The sequence below is a fragment of the Sarcophilus harrisii genome, chromosome 2 (genome assembly GCF_902635505.1).
Source record: "Sarcophilus harrisii chromosome 2, mSarHar1.11, whole genome shotgun sequence".
In the NCBI taxonomy this organism is placed as follows: Eukaryota; Metazoa; Chordata; class Mammalia; order Dasyuromorphia; family Dasyuridae; genus Sarcophilus; species Sarcophilus harrisii.
Window position 1 is genome coordinate 53,692,787 of NC_045427.1, and position 22,178 is coordinate 53,714,964.

Consider the following 22,178-nt stretch of genomic DNA (forward strand, 5'->3'; position numbering starts at 1 on the left):
AAATAGTTTCAATAAATTGAGAATATTGTGCTTAAAAAGAAGTATAAACTAAGCTAATTTAATCTGTATCCATCTCTATTGTTCACTTTGTATAGTAGTAAGAGCACCATTTAACTATTCAACTTACCTTGTTTGGCTTTCGGAGGTATTGGCATATTGGTGAACTCATTCATTAATCGAACACTGGAAGTAAAATGAAGAGGATATGAAAAATAGCAATGGATTATTTTGGGATCACAGAATAGCATATTAAATGATATTTACAATATATTAGACCAAAACCAAGAGAAACAGGGTCTTCAACTACCAATTTTTCACAACCATCTTCTTGATAGCTATTTGTGAATGTTATTTTTTTTCCATAATGGTTTTAAAGACTTAATCTTTGACCACATTAGTGAAAATTAATCCATAAACTCGTACAACAGTCATAACAATACTCAAAAGACATATTCATTTTCAAAAAGCACATAACCCTGTTAAATTATTTAGTCATGAGTTAAAAGACAGGCCCCACAGCAATGAACACTCCTAAGTATGGTACTTACAAACTGTCAATCATGGGTGTTGATGTGCATGGTCGCTGCACTTTGGAATACAATGGAATGAACTTCATTAAATGATACATTGGGGGGCAAGCAACCAATGCCTGCAGAGTCTAGATAAGAACATTAAGGAAGGATACAAGAAATGCAAGAAATGGTGTTTCCATAAGACAAATTCAAATATGCAATCACTTAAAACTTCAGTAAAACAAGAAAATCATGTTTAAGCACACAAGAATTAACCAATTATGTTCTCCTTTCCCTTTCAGATTCAAGTCCACGTAGAATTTATTATGAAAACAAATTTGTATATACAAAATGTTTTTAATAAAAATCCCAGCTGATCAAAAAACAAGTTTTAATTCTATTTCAATATGGTATACCTAACCTAATGATAAATGGTTATCAACTTTGTTGGCTCTCTGGGGAAAACCTGAAAATTTTGGTTCAACCCATAAGTCTTGATTTATTAATATTTATATGCTAAAAGAAATCAAATTACATGAAAATAGTTAAAATATTTTTTAAAAAATAAGTTCACAAACCTCAAGTTAAGAGCACCTGTATTAAACTGAATAGAAAGATGACTTGGAAAAAAAAAAAGTAAGTCAATTTTTGAAAAGGATACAGCATTGATGTAGCACCAGTTTCCTTTATTGATCAGCCCCCGGGGTTGCAAAGATACTGGTTTATGTATTAGCGTTACATTTTCTAGTAATTCTGTAGATTTAAAGATAACACACATTTAATAAACAAATATCATGGAAAGCAATTCTTTCATTCCATTTTCCAAATTCCTACCTTTAATAAATATATACACGAAAAGGAAAATATTAGTTAAGTTGCAATTATTTTTCTCTATAAGTTTTTTAAATGACAGTCTTTTTGGTAGAAATAAAATTGGAGTTAACCTAAAGTAGGATGCGATTAACCACCTTCGTAATCTTTGTAACTTTATCCTATGCTGATTCAACTTTATTTTCCTAATGAAAGGTATCTTTTTTTTTTTTAAATGCTTAGTTATCTGCTAACATCAATGGTTTCAAACTCAAATAGAAATAAGGATCACTAAACTACACATAAGGAGCCCTATGGACAGCATACTGACTTAGAAAGCCAAATATTAAAGTTATCTGTGTTCTATTATATTTTTATTTATTTTGTTAACAATGTCTCAGTTACATTGTAAAAGTTTCACCCCCACTTGAGACCGCATGTTTGACACCTCTGGTCTATGTCACAGTAACATTGATGTTGGGAGCACTGTCTTCTCTTGGTCTCTTATTAGTTCCTCCCCCACAAGCTTTAACCTAAGTCTCAAAAAAGTGGATAGAGTAGTGGTGTTTTGAACTCAGGATGCAAATATAAGGCCAGTATAAAAACTACTTTGCAAAGTAGAAAAACAAATATAATTTTACAGTTTTTTATTAAGTAATTCCCTTGAAAATTAGTAGCTTAGGAAATATCGATTAATTAAAGATCTCCTTGATTCCCCCTATCCCAAGTATAAACAAATATGCAAATTTAAAATTCCAATTATGGCAAGTTTTAGAATTCCCATTACTAATATGCTGCTTTTTTCCCCACATATATTTTCTCACTTCTCAATGCTATAAAGTAGGCATAGCAAATATTAGTATGCTTGAAAAATTTTTCTATATGACAGCTAATAAGTGGAAGACATGAGTTTGGGTTTTCTGATTCTAGCCTAATAACCTTTCCATTTATACCATATTTAACATAGATTTTCATATTTTGCTGGAAACATAAAGGAACACTTCCTATAATGAAAATGTTTATACAAATTTCCCTCTGGTTGCTAAGTCTATGAATCTAACAAAGTAATGTCACATAAGACAGTATCCAAGAAATGGAGTAAATGGGTAGATGATGCTTGTAACATTTGCCACTTTCACCTAAACATAGATGAAGCACTTTTCACTTGTTGGGTCATAACTGGGAGCTTTTAGGGTCAATTCCATTGCACTCCGAGTCCTCATTCCCTGGAAATTTTCTTTCCTTCTTTAGACTTCAGACAGCAATTTGTATATTCCTAATAAATTTTGAACTGAATTGATTAATACATCTAATAGCCATAGTCTTACCACAGCTATAAAAACAAACTCCAAATATATGTCAGGATAGGCATGGTTGGATAACATTTGTCTACAAAAGATCTGAAAGTGTTAGTGGTCTGAAAATTCAGTGACTCAACAGTGTGACATGGCAAACAAAAAAGCTCATGCAATCATAGGAAGCATGTAAGAGGAGCATTATGTCCAGAATTAGGGACGTGATATTTCTTACTGTACTCAGGCCTAGACAGACCACATCTGTAATATTATGTACAGTTCTTGTTTGTTACCACATTTTAGGAAAGAAAGCGATAAAGTTAGAAAATGTCCAGAGATGGGTACCCAGGATGACAAAAGGATAATCTCACATGAGGGTTAGTTTTAGGAATTAGGGATGTTTAACTTGTAGAAGGAAAGACTGAAAAGGAATATGACAGCTGTCTGCAAGTACCTGAAGGACTGTCACATACATATGCCGCACCTGGCCTCACAGGGCAGACTAGAAACAATGGTACAAGTTGCAGAGATGAGAAGCAACTTCTAACTATGAGAACTACCAAAAACGAATGGATGGCCTCAGAAAGCAGTGGTTTCCCTCTCATTATAGATGTGCCCTTTGGTATAATCACTTTCACACCATAGATTTTACCTTAAGTCCAATCCCTAGACAGAGTCCCATGAAGGAAGACAGGTTTTTACTTCTATCTTTCCCAGAATCTAACAACACTGACATTTTGTAAATGGAACTGAATTTATCTAAAACTTCTATTAACTAAAGGTGTTTTAGAAGCATGGTCAAAATGTTCTTCTACAATTACATATCCCATTCTCAGAAAAGGCAATTTAGCAATGAAACACACTCAATAAAGAAAAATTTTATACCTTACTCCTCTCTCCAATTGGCTAAGTCCAATTGCAAAGAAAATTATCTTCGCCCTAATTCAATTCCTTTAAATTCTCATTGGACTCTAGAATAAATACTATACTTGAAAGTGACAAAACTGTCTTCTTGGTGCCTGTTAATGACATTTTACTTTTTAAAATAAATGATTTATGTGGTTATTGTTTTATTGACCTCTTAAGAACACAATTTTTCACAGCAACCAATCCAGAAATTATCTTCTATACTGCCCTTACGTGAGGTTGAGAATATCTGATACTCTCAACTTCCTCTTCCTCTAGAGTTGTAAAACAACTCTTATTCTTTCCAGTTTCAGACAAGAAGAGGTGCCTTCCTTTCCTCTATCTCCTCAAGAGCCTTGGTTCTATCACTCAAGCCCCTTCTGATGTTTCTTCAAGTTTGAACCCAACCTTCAAAAAACAGGAAGCATTAAAAAATTATTCCATAAACATTTTCTTTTATGCAATTTTTCTGCATATGAAGAGATTGTTATATTTCCATCACAAGAGTAAATATGAGGTGATGTATGACAATAAAACTGAAATTTTATCATTAGTGTCCTATACACAGATAACAATATTAGTTACTTCAAATAAGTCTCCAGAAATATAAAATTGCAATGTACATATGGAAAATTCCAAACGCAAAAAGACAATTTCTAGTTAAAATAAGATATTAAAAAATTACCTGCAAGTTCACCAATTCTTCACAAAATATTTAAATGCAGTAAAATGTCAATTTGGGAGGCATTCTATTTAGGTTATGATTATCAGGAATGTAAATTCAATGGTTCTACAACATTAAAATCAAGTCTTTGGCATCCCCTTGTGGTTTCTTTTATTAACTGCAAATACATATCTATTTCAAGATGGTGTCAATTTATAATCTGACATGAAAAGATCACCAAATCATAGATTTGTGATAATAAAAAATAATTTAAAAAGTCATCTAGATGAAATCTAAAAATCAAGAGACACATTTTAGGTCACACAGGTATTGATAGAGAAGGATTCAATCTCAGATAGCTGAACTAGCACTCCAAATCCAATATTCTTTCCAAGACAGATTTAAAAATACTGGGTTTATTTATTATAGATTTTTTGCAGATGACTAATACATTCTTCAAAATTTTCCATATTTTCCAGAATATTCTAAAAGAGAAAAATGATTTCATGTAATTACCACATGGATCAGTGTAAAGAGAACTGAATGTAGAGATGGCAGATCTGAGCTAAAGTCCCAGGTATAACAACTATTACCTGACCCTGGGTAAGTCACTGAAACTCTTTTAAAACCTCAAATTCTTTATTTTTAAAATCAGAGTAACACTTACATTGTAAGATTAACACTTACATTGTAAGATCTTTGTCAAGAAGGTAGTTTATAAAATATAAAGAGTTACAGAAATATGATCACTGTTACAACCATCTTCCTATTTTTTAAGTTATAATATTCAAATAAGGGCTGTCCACTATTTATAGAACCTACCATGATGAAGAGGAAAGTGCTTGGGCTTTGGCGACTAAGGATCTCAACTGATTCCTGCAATTCAGTGACTGTGCAACCCAGAGCACTCAAATCACTTCCCCTCCCCAAATTTCTTCACTTTAAAAATCAGAATACTACTACTTATGTCTCAGAAATGTTGGGGAGGATTTTGTAACCTTTACAAGTTAACAGAAATTAAGTTAACCAAAACATAAAAGAGATTGTCCCTGATTAACTTTAAAACATTAATTTAATTTTTAAATATTCTGCCAAAGTTTCCTTCATTGTCCTATAGTCTCTGAAATACAAATATATAGGATATATCTACCCTTAAGGAGATTAAAAATTCTCAACTGACAACTGACTTATTGATAGCATTTGTTTTCCTACATTTCTTATTGAACTTTGTCTTAAAGTAAGATACAACCACTCATATTCAAAAGCTCTTTATACCTCACTTATCTTTCAATGGAATGTTTCTATTTCAAATTATATGAACCTTTAAATTTTTCTTTCTTTCTTCAAAGTAAGTAAATCAAACAATAAACATTCATTTATGTGAAAGGAAGGGCAACAATTTCTTTAAGGTGAATTTAAACATAAGAGAACACAGTTGAAAGATTTTCATTTACAATGTAATCAAAGAAATGTATGATATGAAAAAAGGATAGACTAATTATATATTAAGAAATAAATCAGTTGCTCTGCTGGTAACTACATAATCTCAAGAGACATAAAGGAAAGCCTCCACTATACTGGATAAATATGGACAAAGAGTCAGAGAGTGGGAGGGAATTGGTAGAAGGGGTATCTGCAATGATAAAATCATAACAGATCCACCCAATCATCACACTTGTACCATTATTTTTATATGGCAAAGGCAAATAATATCACAAATTGTTCAAGTATGACAGAAGTAAACCTAGAATAATTCTCTACAAGAGCTCTTATCATCAATTTCCAAGTTTATAGGTTAAGATATCTACTTATGAAATATCTGAGGAAAAATATCAACTTTAATTCTTTAAAATTAAATATTTTAATTTTTATAACCTTATGAATCCACATAATTTCCATTTCAACAAAAAGTTACTAATCTAACATTTTAAAAAGCTAAGACCATTTAGAAGATACTATGGTCAAATTATACTTAAGATGCCCATTTATTAGACATTTTCTTGGCAAAATAATTACAAAGGCCACAAAATAAACCTACTATGGATTAATATTTTACACTGGTTCACAAATGAATGTCTTCTTCCATCTTGTGGTCAAAGAATATTACTGCACAAAAGGATTAAATGCTCTATTAAAACAGCCAATCACTAGAATTACAATAGGAAAACTAAGGAAAATTTGCTTAAAGTTCACAGTATTATTGCTTCTTCTGCTTAAATAAAGCTTACAGTTCAGTGAAAGACAAAGATTCTGAATATACAATCAGAAGCAGAAGGTAGAGTGGCAATGGCTAGGAAGTCAGTCAGTCAGTCCATTTAATCCAACAATCGGGTAGGAAAAATATGAGAGAAGACAGAGATGGGGACTGAGAAACACAGCATTAGACTCAAAAGGAAAATCAGACAAGAATAAGAGACAATTTATTAAATATCTATCATGTTTAAGACATGGTTCTAGGTACTAGAAGAAACTCAGAAAGAGGGATGTAGATACTGAAGACATAGGATAACATCAGTGATTATGAAAAGACAAGTTAATAGGAGGAAGAAGAGAAGAAAAATTTTAAAAAGAATCATAGGCCAAATGTTAGAAAAAGCTTAGAAACCTTATAAATTTGAAAAGAGCAGCTCTCAAGGAGAAAGTTCCCTTCATTATTACCTGACAAGTGACTACTTGGTTAATAGCACTCTTAATGATGGGGGAAGAAAATGGGAATGAGACAATAAACTGTGATATAGCTTACTATATGATTGTGAGATTTCTGGCTTGATGATCTGATAGAGTTCACATTTGCATAGTACTTAACTATTTACAAAATGCTTTTTTAACAACCTTGGAAAGCAGGTAATTCAAGTATTACTATTCCCATCTGTAAAATGAGGAAATTATAGCTCAGAGAGATGAACTGACCTAAACAAGGTTTCAGAACCCAAGCTTGTCAAAATCAAGTCAAGCTCTGACGTATGTTCTTCTTCAAAGATGATGCAATCATATTTCTAAAAAGTAATATATTCCTTCCCAACCTCAATTCCCTTCAAAAACTAGAATATGTTAACTTCTGTGAGTTGTCGATCTGAGTTACCTGAGGAATGCATTTGAAATAACAAAATATTCCTTTGTATCCCCCTAAGCCAGCTATAAATTTTAAGCTATGCCACATAATCTATATCTAACTGACTAATACAATTCAAAGTTGACTATTGGGTTTCTATTCTGTTTCATTTGAGAGGTAGTATTCTTCTATTAGTACACATTTCCAATCCTTACTGGCAACCCACACTACAATCAGCAACTCTATGTAGATGAAGTCCCACATCTATCTATCCTTTTTGTGTGCAATACTACCTAGCTGCAAAAGATTTCAAAATAAGCTATAATTAAAAGAATTATTTCGTAGTATGAAAGCAAAGAAAATGAAAACTTAATAATCAGGAACTTAAGTGCTGACTCACACTATAATCAGTAGATGAAAGAGTTTAACTTTATGAAATCTGTTGGAGCATAAAAAAATGCAGTCACTCGATGGCTTATTTTTAATGTATACCATACATAGCTGACATACATTAAATTTCTACATATATCAATTAGTTGTAATAAAATCAGTATTACTTCTCAAGCATTGTAGATTTTCTTATATAAAGAGTAACATTTTGCTATTATGCATATTTTATGCATTAAAATTGGATTTCCCCATCAAAATTAGGATTTAAAGGTCATATTACCATTTAAAATCCATGAAAACTTCAGGTGCAGAATTTTCATTGATTCATAAGACTCATTAATTGACACGTAACCGATATTCAGATGTTCTTGACCTGCTTTTCTGTGATCTTCCTAACTGTCCAGAATACGCTCCAAGTCTCTTTCTTTTCCTCAATAAGACCCATTTGGTAGAACACGCTATCTTGGTCACCTGATCTGGTGAAGGACAGCAAAGTGACCAACATTTACTACTACCCATTGGCTATAGAAATACTTTATGTCTTAAGAGTAGGAGTTGAACTTTAGTTCCTACAGAATAGAGATATATACCATAATTATCTTTTTGGTAAATTTCAGCAAAAGAATACAGTATGATTTTGGTAATGTCTTGAACTACCATAATCTCAAAACTACAAGTGATTTTTCTAAAAACCACTGAAGTATTCTGGCAACGTCATATATACTTCACTGTAAATGACCTATTCAAAATTAAGACTTAAAATGAATCTTAACTATCTTATTCATTTTTAAACAAGGAAATTGTTTACTTCTAAGGAAATATAGGCTTTTGAAATTTACACCAATATCTTGTGTTTTACTTTTTTAGTAAAACTTTTGTTTTACTTTACTGTATTTGTTAGGTTTTACAAAGTTGAAAAGGCTGCATCTGTCCTAGATGGACAGACTAGAGACTATTCAAGGACAAGAATAGCTAAAGTGTAAGCAGGAGATGGTATTTCCATCTCCAATAATACAAATAAATATAGAGGATCAAAGGGACCATTTAGTGAAAAGGTATTGCTTTATGAATTTACTTCTCTAGGACTTCAGTTTCTTACTTGTAGGTAAACGGTCTCTAGACTGAACCAGACTGAACAGACTATAAAGTCCCTCCTAACTGACATTCTAGCACTGTGAGCTTTATTCTGGTCTCCAAGACAGCCAAATGGGCTTTAGTTAATGATGTAGTGTCAGTACTCCACCTCACATTATAAATGATAAAGAGTAACAAAACTAAATCAGTTATATTTCTTCACTCAACAAGTAGAATTGTTAATTTTTTTAAACACCAAAAGAAAACTTGAGAGACCCTCTAGTTCAACTCATTTACAAAATAGAATTTGTAGCCCAGAGAAGTGGCTTGTCTAGGAGTCATGTCCTAGTCACATGACTCGTTAAATAAGGAGAGAGGCAGGGCTAGAACTGCACAATTCCTATCAACTTTGTTCTATTTTATTTAAACATTTACTAAATTATATTTGTTTCCTGTAAGCTACACAATGACAAACTTTAAAAAAAAATAAGCCTCAACGAGTTTTCTTTAAAGTAAAGAATGCAAATTACAAAAGAATACCCGTTAAAAGGTTAAGACATTTTATAATGAACAGCTATAAATCAGTTCCAATAGAGCAGTAATGAAATGAACCAGCTACACCCAGTGAAAGAACTCTGGGAGATGACTATGAACCACTACATAGAATTCCCAATCCCTCTATTTTTGTCTGCCTGCATTTTTGATTTTCTTCACAGGTATGTATACAATTTCAAAGTCCGATTCTTTTTGTACAGCAAAATAACTGTACAGACATGTATACATATATGGTATTTAACTTATACTTTTAACATATTTAACATGTATTGGTCAACCTGCCACCTGGAGAAGGGTGGGGGAAAAGAGGGGAAAAAATGGAACAAAAGGTTTTGCACTTGTCAATTCTGAAAAATTACCCATGCATATATCTTCTAAATAAAAAGCTATAATAAAAAAAAAAAAAAAAAAAACGAATGGCTATGAGACAATGTGATCTCCCCATCCCCCCCAAAAGTTCGCCTATATGGCCACAACTAAAGCAAAACTTTAGAGAGAAAAACAATTTTGAGAAACATAATAAAAAGGTCACACTCTAGTAAATATATCAAAAGCACAGCAAACTCTTCATTATTTATGCAAATGTAAATAATAATCTAAATAATATGCACTTTTAAATATATGATTTACTTTATATTGACATATTAGGGATTCAAAATAATTGACTGGGGATAAGCTATTAAATTTATCTGGCTTCTCTACATTAAATCCCTATTCAGCTGCTTCCCATTTCCACAGAGAAAGTACAAGAGATTACCCTCTGAAGGGCTATCCTTCTCTCCCTTTCCCCACTTCTCTTCTTATTGGCTCACACCTTCCTTGAGATAAAGGAGGAAACTTGATGTTTTGGTTTCTAAAAACCTTCTTTTTCAATACTACTTCAATGCAAACTGCTATAAAGGAATCATCAATAAGTAGACATAGTTGGTAGCATTAAGGAAAGACTTGGGAAGAATGAACACAAGGTGGAAGCAATATTTGGTAAGGAAAAAACTATGAAAAACTGATTACAGTTGGCTTCAAGATACTTTGCACAATTTCTTTTCCAAACAGTACCTTTTTATTTTGCCTTTTTTTTTTTAGCCTCTGGAAAATTTTTAAATTAAGCTACTCCTTCCTGAATAAACACCAAATAATATCAGAAGGATGCTTACTGGACTATAGGGAGAAGGAATTGGGTATAGTGGCTTGTGGAAAAATCTACAAAAAGGATTGCCCATAAAAATAGTTTCCCATTGATTTCAAACTACATATATACAATAATAAACATAAAATTACACTGCAAGTGATGTAGTCATCTTAATAATTTAATACAAGTCAAATCTCATTATGACAAAGTTCAACTTTTTTTTATAACTAGAATTTAATATATTATTTTAAATAAGTGGACTTAAAAATCTTAATACAAATTTTTGATGTCATGATCTTTACCCAAAACAACTTAAAAATCCTTTCAAATCCTCTCCAAAGTAAAAAGTGAACTGCATAATATTTTAAATTACAAAATGGGAAAATTTTAATGAAACATACTCATGCTTTTCATGTCACTAGAGAAAATTAATTAACCTAACAGCCAAAATAGATCTTACTTTAAGTGAAGTTGAGAGAAAATTTTGAAAATTGCCACCAATTTAACTACAAGTATTTCTAATAATTTGGTACGTTAAGATAAAGCCAGGGATCTATGTAAAAAGGAATTGTATTTTCAAAACACCCTAGAATTTTGCTGTTATATGATTTCTACAACTTGCGTTATTTTGAAAAAAGCAGAGTAAATTTCTGCAAATTGCTACCAGGTACTTTTAATACCTGAAAGAAAGATCAAATCATGTATGTATACATATAAATATGTACCTTCTCAAGAAATATGTCATAGAATTAATTCACAAGAGTAATCTAATTTTATCATATAAATTAATTAGAATTTCTTTTGGCAAAAATTTAAGGGTTATAGGTCCAAAGATCTACATAGATCTTCCAGTGTATTTCTTCTCACATCAACTCTTAATGGATTCATTCCAAAATAGGATACAGTCTACTTCTTAATTATCTTAATATAGTCAACTCTGAATTGGCATAAATTAAATGAATATTTTAAATTTAATTTTAAATTTAAATTTCAAGCTAGCATCCCCTATACATGAATCATGCTTCAAGGATTGTCTTCTTTAATTACTAATGTGTATCCAAACATTGAAAAATTCTAATACTGGCCTAGGCAAAATCTAAGAAACAAAGTCAATTAAGAGAAGGATAGGAAAAGAAATTATATGCAAAATCTCAACTGAATTTTACTGGTATATCTATCTGATGATATTTTTGACCATGAATAACCAACATAGGTACTAAGAATCATAGAATTATAGTCAGATTTAGATACTGAAAGGCTCTGAGAAGTCATCTAATAAAACCTCATTCATTTTAGAGATAAGGAAACTGAGGCAAAAGAAATGATCAACCAAGAATCAGAAAGGTAATGAAAGTAGCAGAGCCAGAATTAAACCCAGTTCCTTTAACTTTGAGGGTCACGTAAGAATGTGAGACCAAATATAAAACATTAAAAATGGAATGGTTCCCAATCTAAATATGCAAAGCAGAAAAATAAGTTTATTTCACTTAAAAGGCACCATGTTATGGAAAAGAACATCTGTAAAAAAGTGACAAAACTAATTTTTTAGAAATAAAGAAAATAAAATATGGTTGGGAACAGGTTTTTTCCCAGGACCCACAATTCTGCTATAGGTAATAATTTTTTCTTTGGCATCAGAAAGTCTTTCTTGGTTTTTAAGGACTTTTAAAATATTTGATTCTAAAAATGCCATTTTGAAAACACTACCCTCCTAAGTTTTACAAAGGCAAAAAAAGCAAGCTTTTTTTGTTTCATATGTAATGACTGATATGATGCTAAGTTAGAAGTATAATTCCACTACTGATTTGGCAGGGAAAAAAGCTCACCTTCACATCAATAAAATTGCAATCAATACACACCAAAAAGAAGGGATGATTTGCGGCTTTTTTTTTTTTTTTTTTTTAAATAAAATACACTAAAATAAGAATTGATTGAAAATGAAGGATCTGTTTTTAATAATTCTAAAATACCAAAAAGAAAGCAATCAAGTAGCTTATATATAAGGTGAAATGACCTAAAAGGTTTTTTTAATTAAAAAAAAAAAATACCCTACCTACTGATTTTTTATAAAAACTTGTTTCAACCAACTGTTACAAAAATTTCCTTTAAAAAAAAAAAAAATTTTTTTTTTTTGATGCTTTCATTATTACTGATGTAACAAGCTAAACTTTTGAAATTCTGGATCAAAAGAAATTTGCATCAATAAACAATAATTCAATTGAGGGGGAAGGGAGAGAGGAAATAGGAGGGAGACAATCAGGATTAAGTGGTTTGTTCAGTCACATACTAGTTAAGTGTCTGAAGCAACAATTGAACTCAGGTACTCCTGACTTCAGAGCCACTGTTCTATCTACTGTAGCACTTAGCTGCCCCCTCCCTCCCAATCACTTAATATTACAAAGCTGTATCAAATGCACATTTGTTTGACAAGGGCAGTCTCAATTCTGGACATAATGGGATTTTTAAAAAGAATTATCTTTTTTGTGTGTGTGCATACATGCCCTTAAACCACAGTAAATTCTGAATTTTTAAACCAAAAAAGAGCCCTACAAGTTAGCTCATTACTGTGAACACAAGGAACTTAAGCTCTGAATTTTTGTGTAGTGGCATTTTTAAAGTAACCTTGGGACAAAAATTTTCCATACATTTTTCCTGTCCAAATCTAATCTCTAGTTTTCTGAAATTCTGAAGAAAATAAATTTCAAGTTCTTGTATATAGGCATTATAAAAGAGTTCCTTTTCAAAAAGCCAACTATTTGCATTATGAAACTTTCTTACAATTAAAAAAAAAAAAACACCTGGGAATAGACTAAAATAATATAGTGCAAACTAATGAAAGATTATTTTAAATGTATATAATAACCCTTATAGCCTAAAGTAATAAAACCACTTCATTATACCACCAAACTGCTGAGTAATAGAACAAGATTACTCAATCAAAAATTAAAAATATAATTTGTTTGCTCTAATGATAAATGAGACTTTAAACACTTAACATTGAAGTGTAATTATTTCTTTGTACTTATTATATATTATTTAATTTTTATCATGTAATAGGTAAGTATTCCTAATAAATTCCCATAAAATAGGCAGATGATTTAAAATTGCAATGTTTCAGAATTTCAGTAACATAATTTTGGCCCTTCGATCTTATTCTTAAAATGTTGTTCGATTTTTTAAAAAGTTAAAATCCTTAATCAAAGGTTAATCACAATGGTTCACATCTTCACTCTCAGTTGTAATCTTTGTTAACTATACCTGCAATCTTTATGGCTACAGGATCCTCTGAAACTGGAACAAGCCCTTCTTTGACTTCAACCTGTTTTTCAGGGACCAGAGCAGATGTGGCAGGAGGGGAATATTTAGTTTCAACATAAGCCACAGGTGTGGAAGCAGAGGGCTTAGAATTGTGAAAAAGGCTAGCCCAAGATTTAGCAGGCTGATTAACAGAAACTGATCCTGTCACAGGGGTTGGGACTTCAGCAGTAGGTGAAGCATTTTCATGCTTAGCTGGATCTGAGTCAGCACTTTCCACAGTGTATAATTCTACCCCATTGGCAGCTGGGCCCTCGACAGAGGATTCAAGTGTTTGTCCATTAGAAACTCCAAGATTTTCAGTAGTACCAGTACAAGGCTGTGCAATAGCTGTCCTTAATGGGCTACCCCTGCCAGCCTCCGAAGGGATGCAAGACTGTTCACAATTAGTAACATGGCATACCTCAGGCTGCCCTGCAGTCCTGATATTGTCTAGTGCTCTAGGAAAAGAATCATCAGTCACAGTGTCACTGATGAAGTCCACAGAATTTTCAGGGCTATTACAAGTCCTTGGTATAGCTGACGGTGGCATATTTCTCATAAATTCTGTTTCCTCTGTGCTTATATTGTTCAGTACTGATGAATTTGTATGACCATTAACAAGGGCTTCTGTAGGTACATGGTCATTGCCATCTTTCAAATAACTGTAGTATCCAGGTGGCCTTTTTTTCTTCTTTTTACGTTCCCTTTGTCCAAGGCCCCCAGAAAGGCCATCATTTTCTGTATTTTCAGCTTCAGCATTAGAACCATTATCCAAAGCAAGCACAGGGCTTGTGAACTGGCAGTCGATGGAGTTGTAGTTGGTTTCACTGTGTATGTCATCATGGTTCTTTTTGGAAGTTGTGCAACCAAGAATAAATTCTGGGGCCTGAGGATTCAGTGTGCTTGAAATACTGTAGTCAGTATTATTCAGTAAAGATTCATCTTGTTCAATAACTTCAGTAACACCAAACTCAATTCGCTGATACTCTTCCCCTGTTTAAAATAGATAATAATGCCCTATTAAGTTCAATCTTTAAGGAAAAATCACTTTTTCCTATTTCTTGAATATTTATATTATGCTTTCCCCCCCAATTTATTAAAAATCTATAAATCCATTATTACTGCAAGAAATGCATTTTTATAACTAAACAAAATCAATTCTAAAGTGCTTTGCTATCATGAAAAACAATCTTTTATTTTATTCTCAATTACTACTAGGCCATTACAAATTGCATTAAAAAAAAACCCCTAAATCAAAATGAATTTCCACTCATTATCCAAATGGTATCCTGACGGTTCCCTTTATACGTACCTTTAAATAAATTCATATTTTCATTGCCCTAATCTATAAAGTAGTAAATGTAAATTGGCAATTAATATTTTTTTAATATTTACATAAATAACTTGGGGAAATTCAAATCACCATCAACAGAAACAAAACAAAACACATACTTACCACAATCAACACTTTCTATAAAAATTTTATAGACTCTGTTACCAAAAAATTCTTAAATTTTTAAGAGACTACAAAAGCTTTTATAAAGTGAAAATATTTTATTTTTTCACAGATTCAGACCAAAATCCTTTTTAAAATGAAAAGCCATCAATTTTAAAAGGCATATTTTTGATAGAATATGAATTGGAGAGGATTCAAAGCCCTAATATCTCACTAAATTCTTCAGTGTGGAACTGACCTCTCTGCAAAGTATCAAGCAAAATTATTCTAAGAGCTTTAGTTGAATCACTCAGTCTTTATGCCAAGTGATCATCATTTATATACACATGTACAATTTAGACCTGTTAAAATTTATAAGATTTGTTCAATGAGCTTTTATGCTAAATGCCTTTCCTTTTAACTCCTATATTTAACTCAGCTAAGTGAAGAAACTTATTTCCTCCCCTCCTTTTCCTTTCCTTGAAATAAACTAAATTTGAAGTAATAAAACCTATTTCATTAATTGTCACAGTACCACATACAAAAATTAAACTACTCAAATGCCTTAACTTTAAAAACATAATGATGCAAAGGACCATAATTCAGCTTACTGCTATCTAAATGTACTTAACACCATGATCATCCTCATCCAGAGGATGTAAAAGTTCTCTACTTTAGAAATGTCAACATTTTATTCACCTTTTGCTAGTATAAACTTACATCGGAGACATGAAAGCTTAGATCTAAAAATGCACTAGGTGATTAATTTGAAATTATATACTGAGTGCCCAACTTAAGCAAATAAAATATACACAAATTCTCAACAGCTGATACAATTCACTGTTATATTCTTTATTTTATACCTCCATCAAACTCAACAAATAATTTTTAAAAATATACAACCAATTCCCTCCCTTAACCCAGGGATAGTGTGAGCCACTATGAGATTCCTTCTAACCTCTAAGGCAGTTCTTCCCTTGGGGTCCATGGACCTTCAAGGGGGTTTATCAATCATCAATTCTGGGGGAGTCAATAAACTTGGATGAGAGAAAAAAAAAGTATCTTTTAAGTATAGTTGGTTTCCTTTGCAATTTAATTTTATCTGTTGAAAATTAGAGGTCCGTAAGTTTCATCATACTGCCAAAGAGGTCCACTAAAGGTTAAGGACACTTGTTTTAAGATATCTACTCTGGCATGAATGTGGAATAGGATGGGGAAAATGGGTAATGCAAGTGGATTCTTGACTCAGTCTTCTTTATTTTAACTGCTATCAATACTGACATTATCATATTAAACAGTAATCAAGTGCAACACCAAAGTACCCTAAATCCAAACCTCTTTTTACAGACTGGAAAACTGACACGAATATGGTCTCTATATTGCACATATATATACATATATATGTGCGGGTATGTAGATATGTGTATATGTATTTATGCATATATACACATGCAAACACACTTTTAAACACTTTATAAACACATAGCTCTCAAATCAATGACTTAATTTGGATCAATTTCATGAAAAGACAAGGCCATTTCCTAATGGACTATGATACCAAAACAAAAAATTATATCTTTGATGTAATTTTTTTGTTGGTCAGTTGTTCAGTTGTGTCTAATCCTTCCAAAACCCATAGACCATTGAATGACAGGCCCTTTTATCCTCTATACATTTTTCACAAATATGCTTTATAAACTTACAACAAATTACTTATACTCAGCAAACATTAACTATTACTTAAATCTACAAATTGCCTACAAATCCCCCATTTCATTTTTAATACCTAATTTTGCACTGATATGTAATTTGTTTATAAGACAAGAAATGCTGAAACACCTGACCACTCACTAACATCCAAAATGTCCCAAAATAATATTCATAATGCCTATACAAAGTTTAAATAACTACTACTAATTATTTAGTTCACTACTAGTGTTCATCACTTATGTATCTAATTTCTTTTTAAAAAATGAATACTAGAGGAAAGACCATTTCATGAAATCAACTATTGATTATTGTACCTATAAGTTGACAGTCCACTTTGCTTCCACGCATCTTTGTTTCAACCCATTCCGTGATGTTTCGAGGATGCAATGTTGCATGGACTGAAATGGATGTACCTGAAGGTATGAAGAATACTACACATTGACAAGATACTCCTTGGAATGGTTATAATGTATCCTGTCAATGCGTTATGGTGTATGCTGTGAATGTATATTAAGAATTAGTATGCGCTGTCATGCAGCTTGAGCAGGAGTTGGATTATTCATAAGAGGCAGAAATAGCTCCTTTAGCATGTGTATTTTCAATTTTAAAAGTGACTATTGTGTAGTAAATACAAATGTACAATGTGGTCTGACATCAATGGAACTCTGTGACCATTTCAATATGCTGGTGCATCATTAAATACTGACTAAGCACTAACAATATTTAGATGATTAACATTAGAAGGGCACAAGACACACCTGTCCTGCCTAGTTAGCTTGAATTGCTCATCATGTTTCTATCACAATGGATATACTCATGTATACTGAAGGGCAAGAAAAGTTAAAACAAAGCCCGACTTAATCAATCCAATAAACTGGTAGGAAAGGAAAGAAGGCCAAGAAAAATGTTTCTAGAAATCCACCTTTTGGGTAAAACTTAAATGAGCAAACAAGATAGTTAGGCAGTCAGTTTTCTAGAAAATAGGAAAAGACACCTCAATTATTAACAAAAACATTTAAGCTTTAGTGAAGTCAACTCTGAAAGTTAATCCAATATGAACTTCTTATAAAATGATTTTTATTGAAAATGGCTTTTTTTTTCTCTCTGGAAGAATTAAATGTAACCAATTCATAGGAACAAATTTTAAATAAGGTTTCAAAACAGCAGGTTTTTTTCCTTTAAAAAAACAAATCTTAGAGTCCTTTCAAAATGCTAGAAAATTTAACCAAAAGTTGCTTTAATATTTTAGGAAAAGAACTGTACTAGCTTAGAATGTAACAATTTCAAGCAGTGCAATACACTCAGCGCCAGAAATTACAAGGTATTCCTGGTAAAATACTTGGGAAATCCCCAATAATCTGAGTACATTTTAAGGTTAGTGAAGCTTTTTAATACATTTAAATTTACTAAATACTTTACTACTAAAACTTATAAACACACTAAGAATACTCTATAAATGTACTATTTCCTTGGGTCCACTGACAACAGACCCTTACTGGATATTACTAGAATAGAAAGCCAATAAACGTGGCTTACTATAGAATACTATAGGGCTTTTTTAAAAGGAAGAAAAGATCTCAATAAAAGGTCAGTTTGGGCTTATATATATATATGTTCCTTTGAAAATATGATTAAGTTTTTTTTTGTTTTTTTTTTAAATCAGGGGAGCTTTCTCTTTTAACTAATAAGTGTTTTGACTAATACCCCTACCACAGGGTAAGGGAATGAATATTTACAAGTTGAACAGTTTAATCAGTGTCAATATTTTATCAATTTAATGTCTCTAAGCACTCTGTTTTATTTTCTTAATTATCAATGAATAGAATGTTTCTTATAGCTTTGACTTCCTAGAACTTCCCACAAGTCAAGTGGATAACAATAAAATTAACTTTTCCTTTTCCTATCACCTGGCAACTTGCTTTTTACAAGCTTGAATGACTTTTAAAGATGGAATAATTTTCATATTTCGTTCCAGCCCAAGAATCTGAACTGACTTTTAAGAATGCATACAATTCTTAGTTGGATAGCAAACATTTACCATCCCTTAATTCTGAGAACTCCATGTGAATGTAAGCTCCTTAAATCTTCAAGGAAATTCCTGGTTGAGTTTTTATGTCAATAGAAAAGTTCAAAGTGATCTAAATTTTAAAAACTTGAGATTTTAGAATCTCCACTAGCCTCAAAAGGGACATCAAGCCTATACCACTTACTCCATACTGTGATAAAATGATGTTCCTATCTCAATAAACAAGGTCTACAAAAATCAGTTCAGGTACAGAAACAAAAGACCCACACTCAACGACAAGACAACAACTAGCAGGCCAACAAGGCACCAAAATTCCCAACATGGCAATAACAGGCTCAGAACGATTTTAATCTATGAGGACAGCCAACCCAAGCTACCACTCACCAGCAATATGAACATATACATGCTCCAAGATTAGCAAGCCCCTGCACCTGGCGACATCACCATCAATGCAAGAAACCCTGTGGCAAACCTTGGAGGAAGAGGAAAGGTGGCAATGAAAGATGATACATACCTGTGACACTGAGAACTGTTGAGGAAAAAAGAAAGAATTAACCACTACATGCCTTTTTCTAAAGCAAAAGTTGTTTTTTTAAAATGGAATAGTAATAAAGTGCAGAACAAAAATAAAATATTAATTAACAATAAATATTTCTGAAACAACCTGCCAAATATAAGCATATACTATAAAAGTCCACTGTATAAAACCAAGAAGGGAAAACTATGAATTAAAAAATTAAAAAGTTAGGAATTAACTTACCATCATGTAGTTCCTCTGGGGCTTCAGTGTCACACAAAATTGCTTCATTATATGGTGGAAGCTGCAGACATATGTGAATTTTTTTTTAATTCAAGAAATTTCAACACTTCATTATTATCATAATTATTTTATCACAACTAGAAAACCTGAGTTGCCTCCTGGTGTGTTTTTCATTTGTTTTTTTGGGCTGAGGCAATTGGGACTAAGGGACTTACCTGAGATAGGATTTGAACTCAGGTCTTCCTGACTTCAGGGCAGAGACCTATCTACTGTGCCATCTAGCTGCCCCCCTCCCACTCTGTAACAACTCTATTTACAAAAAAACCCCACAACAATTTAAGGAAGCAGTTTTATAGGACTACTCAAAGCTTCAATGTTTTTAGCAAATAAAATCTTTTACTACTAGAATACCACTAGATACTAAAGTTGTTTGCTATTGAATCTTGACCACTAGATACTAAAGTTGTTTGCTATTGAATCTTGACTGACTAGTACCTCTATGTATGTGAATGTATACATATTCCTGGGGCTGGACCCTAAGGCTAGTCTTGGGCAAGTCACTGTCTTCATTCCCTCATAAAATAAAGATGCTGGACAATCAGTTGGATTACCTTATATCCTTTGGAACAATAGCTATATCCTGGTGGACTTTTAGTAAGAAAGTTATGGACAGGTTCATGACTGTTCTATAGAAGAAATAAGCCAGAACAGAACCGGTGTCCCCAATCACTCCACAGTAAATGACTAAATGAAATCCAGGAAGGAAAGCCAACAGACAAGAGACCATCATGCCCTCCTACTCCCTTCCCCTAACTACTTTCTTGTTCTACGGATTTTGTGTCAGCAATTTTTATGACTGGTACAGAAGTATGAGGAGTTTTATTTAGGTGGTCATAGTGTCTACAGTGAAAACAAGTGAGGAAAAATGAAAGAAAAATGCTTCACATTAATAAGATACCCATAATGTAAAAAAAAAAAAAAAAAAAAAAAAAAAAGTGGTTAAGTACAAATCTGTACACATGAATGTAACTATTTATAGACTTTTTTTTTCTTTCTTGCTGAAAAGGTGATAAGACACTATATATACACTACATACAGGACTATTGCTCTCAATTTTTATTCAAATAACTACCAACATACATTCAATTACTATCCTCATTCTAACAGAATGAAAACACACATGAAATAATTTGAAATAAGGGACTAAAGAGAATCCTATACAATTTGTTCACAAACACACAAACACATATAGTAAACTTTTTCTATTGCATTGACATCGTCTTTGAAAGAGTAACAGCAGCTGACATTCATCCAATGCTTCGTTTACAATTTCCTCCTGCAGCCATTATCTTACTACTGGATTCTCATTACTATAACAGGTATTACTCCCATTTTATGGGAAGGAAATGGAAGCTGAAAGAAGTTAAATGACTTGCCCAGGGTCACAGTAATTGAATCTCTGACGCAGAATTCAAATACAGGTCTTCAGGACCTCCAGATCAACAATCTACCCACTTTCGAATATATTTTATTTAGAATCAAATTGTCTCGTTAATGCTAGCTCGAGTTAAATGGGTATTAAATATATAAGGAGGACATATACAAATAGAGAAACCAAGATTTCAAGGAGAATTTTCCTTTTTAATTAAAATTTTCCTACACAAAACCAAAGGGGAAAATTTATTACTCTAAGACTATTATATTCTTTTAAGCCAATAGCAAAAATTAGGATTTATACTTGCATGTATGATTATTTTAATTTTTTTTATACTGGTGATTAGTTTATAAATTTCTTAATTAAGAATATTTTTATGTAACTTCATTATTTTATATTTATTTTCTAATCATTCTAAATTATGAAAACCTCAGTTTCAAGAAGTGTTCCTACATAAAAAAAATGGACTTATCCTTCCCATTTAAAAACTTTTATGTTCATGGTTATTTAGATGTTAAGACAATTATAGGCATAAATTTAAGTATGTGAATTAAAACCTTAACCTATCAAAATCCTTGAAGAATTAATGTTCTGTATGATTATAATCAATAGTTAACTGACCATTTATAAATATACTTTATTTTAGGTGCCACTTCATATATGCTAATTTAATTTTATTTGACTCAAACTTCTGAAATTTCTCTGAGTCATTACCATGATCTCCTTAACTGTAGAAAACTGTAGATTACAGATCACCATAGTTGTAGAAGACTTTGTTAAGAATCTGGACTAAATTGAATGAATTCTGATATCCAGGTATTCAATCAATTTTTGCCTAATTCTTGATGCTAGTTTGTCTAGGATTTCCTTCTTTCTTCTTTAAGTAGCAAACAATACGTATGTCTATGTCTATCTCTATGTGGATTATGCACACACAAATGTGAGGAAACAACACCCACACCCACCGTTTTAACTCAAAAACAACTCCATTAACCAAATGAAATTTCTTTGAAAAATAAGGAGGGGAAAAAAACAGCTAACAAATGAAGAGGAAAAAAACCACACCACTAATAATACAACACATTTGTTTTCTAAAAGCCAAATTGAGCAAACCCCCCCCCAAAAAAA

At 32.0% G+C, this 22,178-nt stretch overlaps 1 protein-coding gene across 4 annotated transcripts in view; it reads right to left on the reverse strand.

The window, feature by feature from the left end:
- The window catches only part of USP10 (ubiquitin specific peptidase 10), a 69,466-nt gene that overhangs the window by 14,696 nt on the left and 32,592 nt on the right, over window positions 1–22,178 (reverse strand). Inside the window, exons 3-9 of one of the 4 annotated variants that reach the window (XM_031950186.1) lie at window positions 19,616–19,676; window positions 19,370–19,384; window positions 17,144–17,242; window positions 13,646–14,677; window positions 1,174–1,265; window positions 549–658; window positions 128–183 (exon numbers count right to left, since the gene is read on the reverse strand). In XM_031950186.1, coding sequence (XP_031806046.1) covers window positions 128–183; window positions 549–658; window positions 1,174–1,265; window positions 13,646–14,677; window positions 17,144–17,242; window positions 19,370–19,384; window positions 19,616–19,676 — 1,465 coding nt within the window. The remainder of the gene's footprint in view (window positions 1–127; window positions 184–548; window positions 659–1,173; window positions 1,266–13,645; window positions 14,678–17,143; window positions 17,243–19,369; window positions 19,385–19,615; window positions 19,677–22,178) is intronic. The other 3 variants (XM_031950187.1, XM_031950189.1, XM_031950190.1) reach the window with 3 other exon arrangements.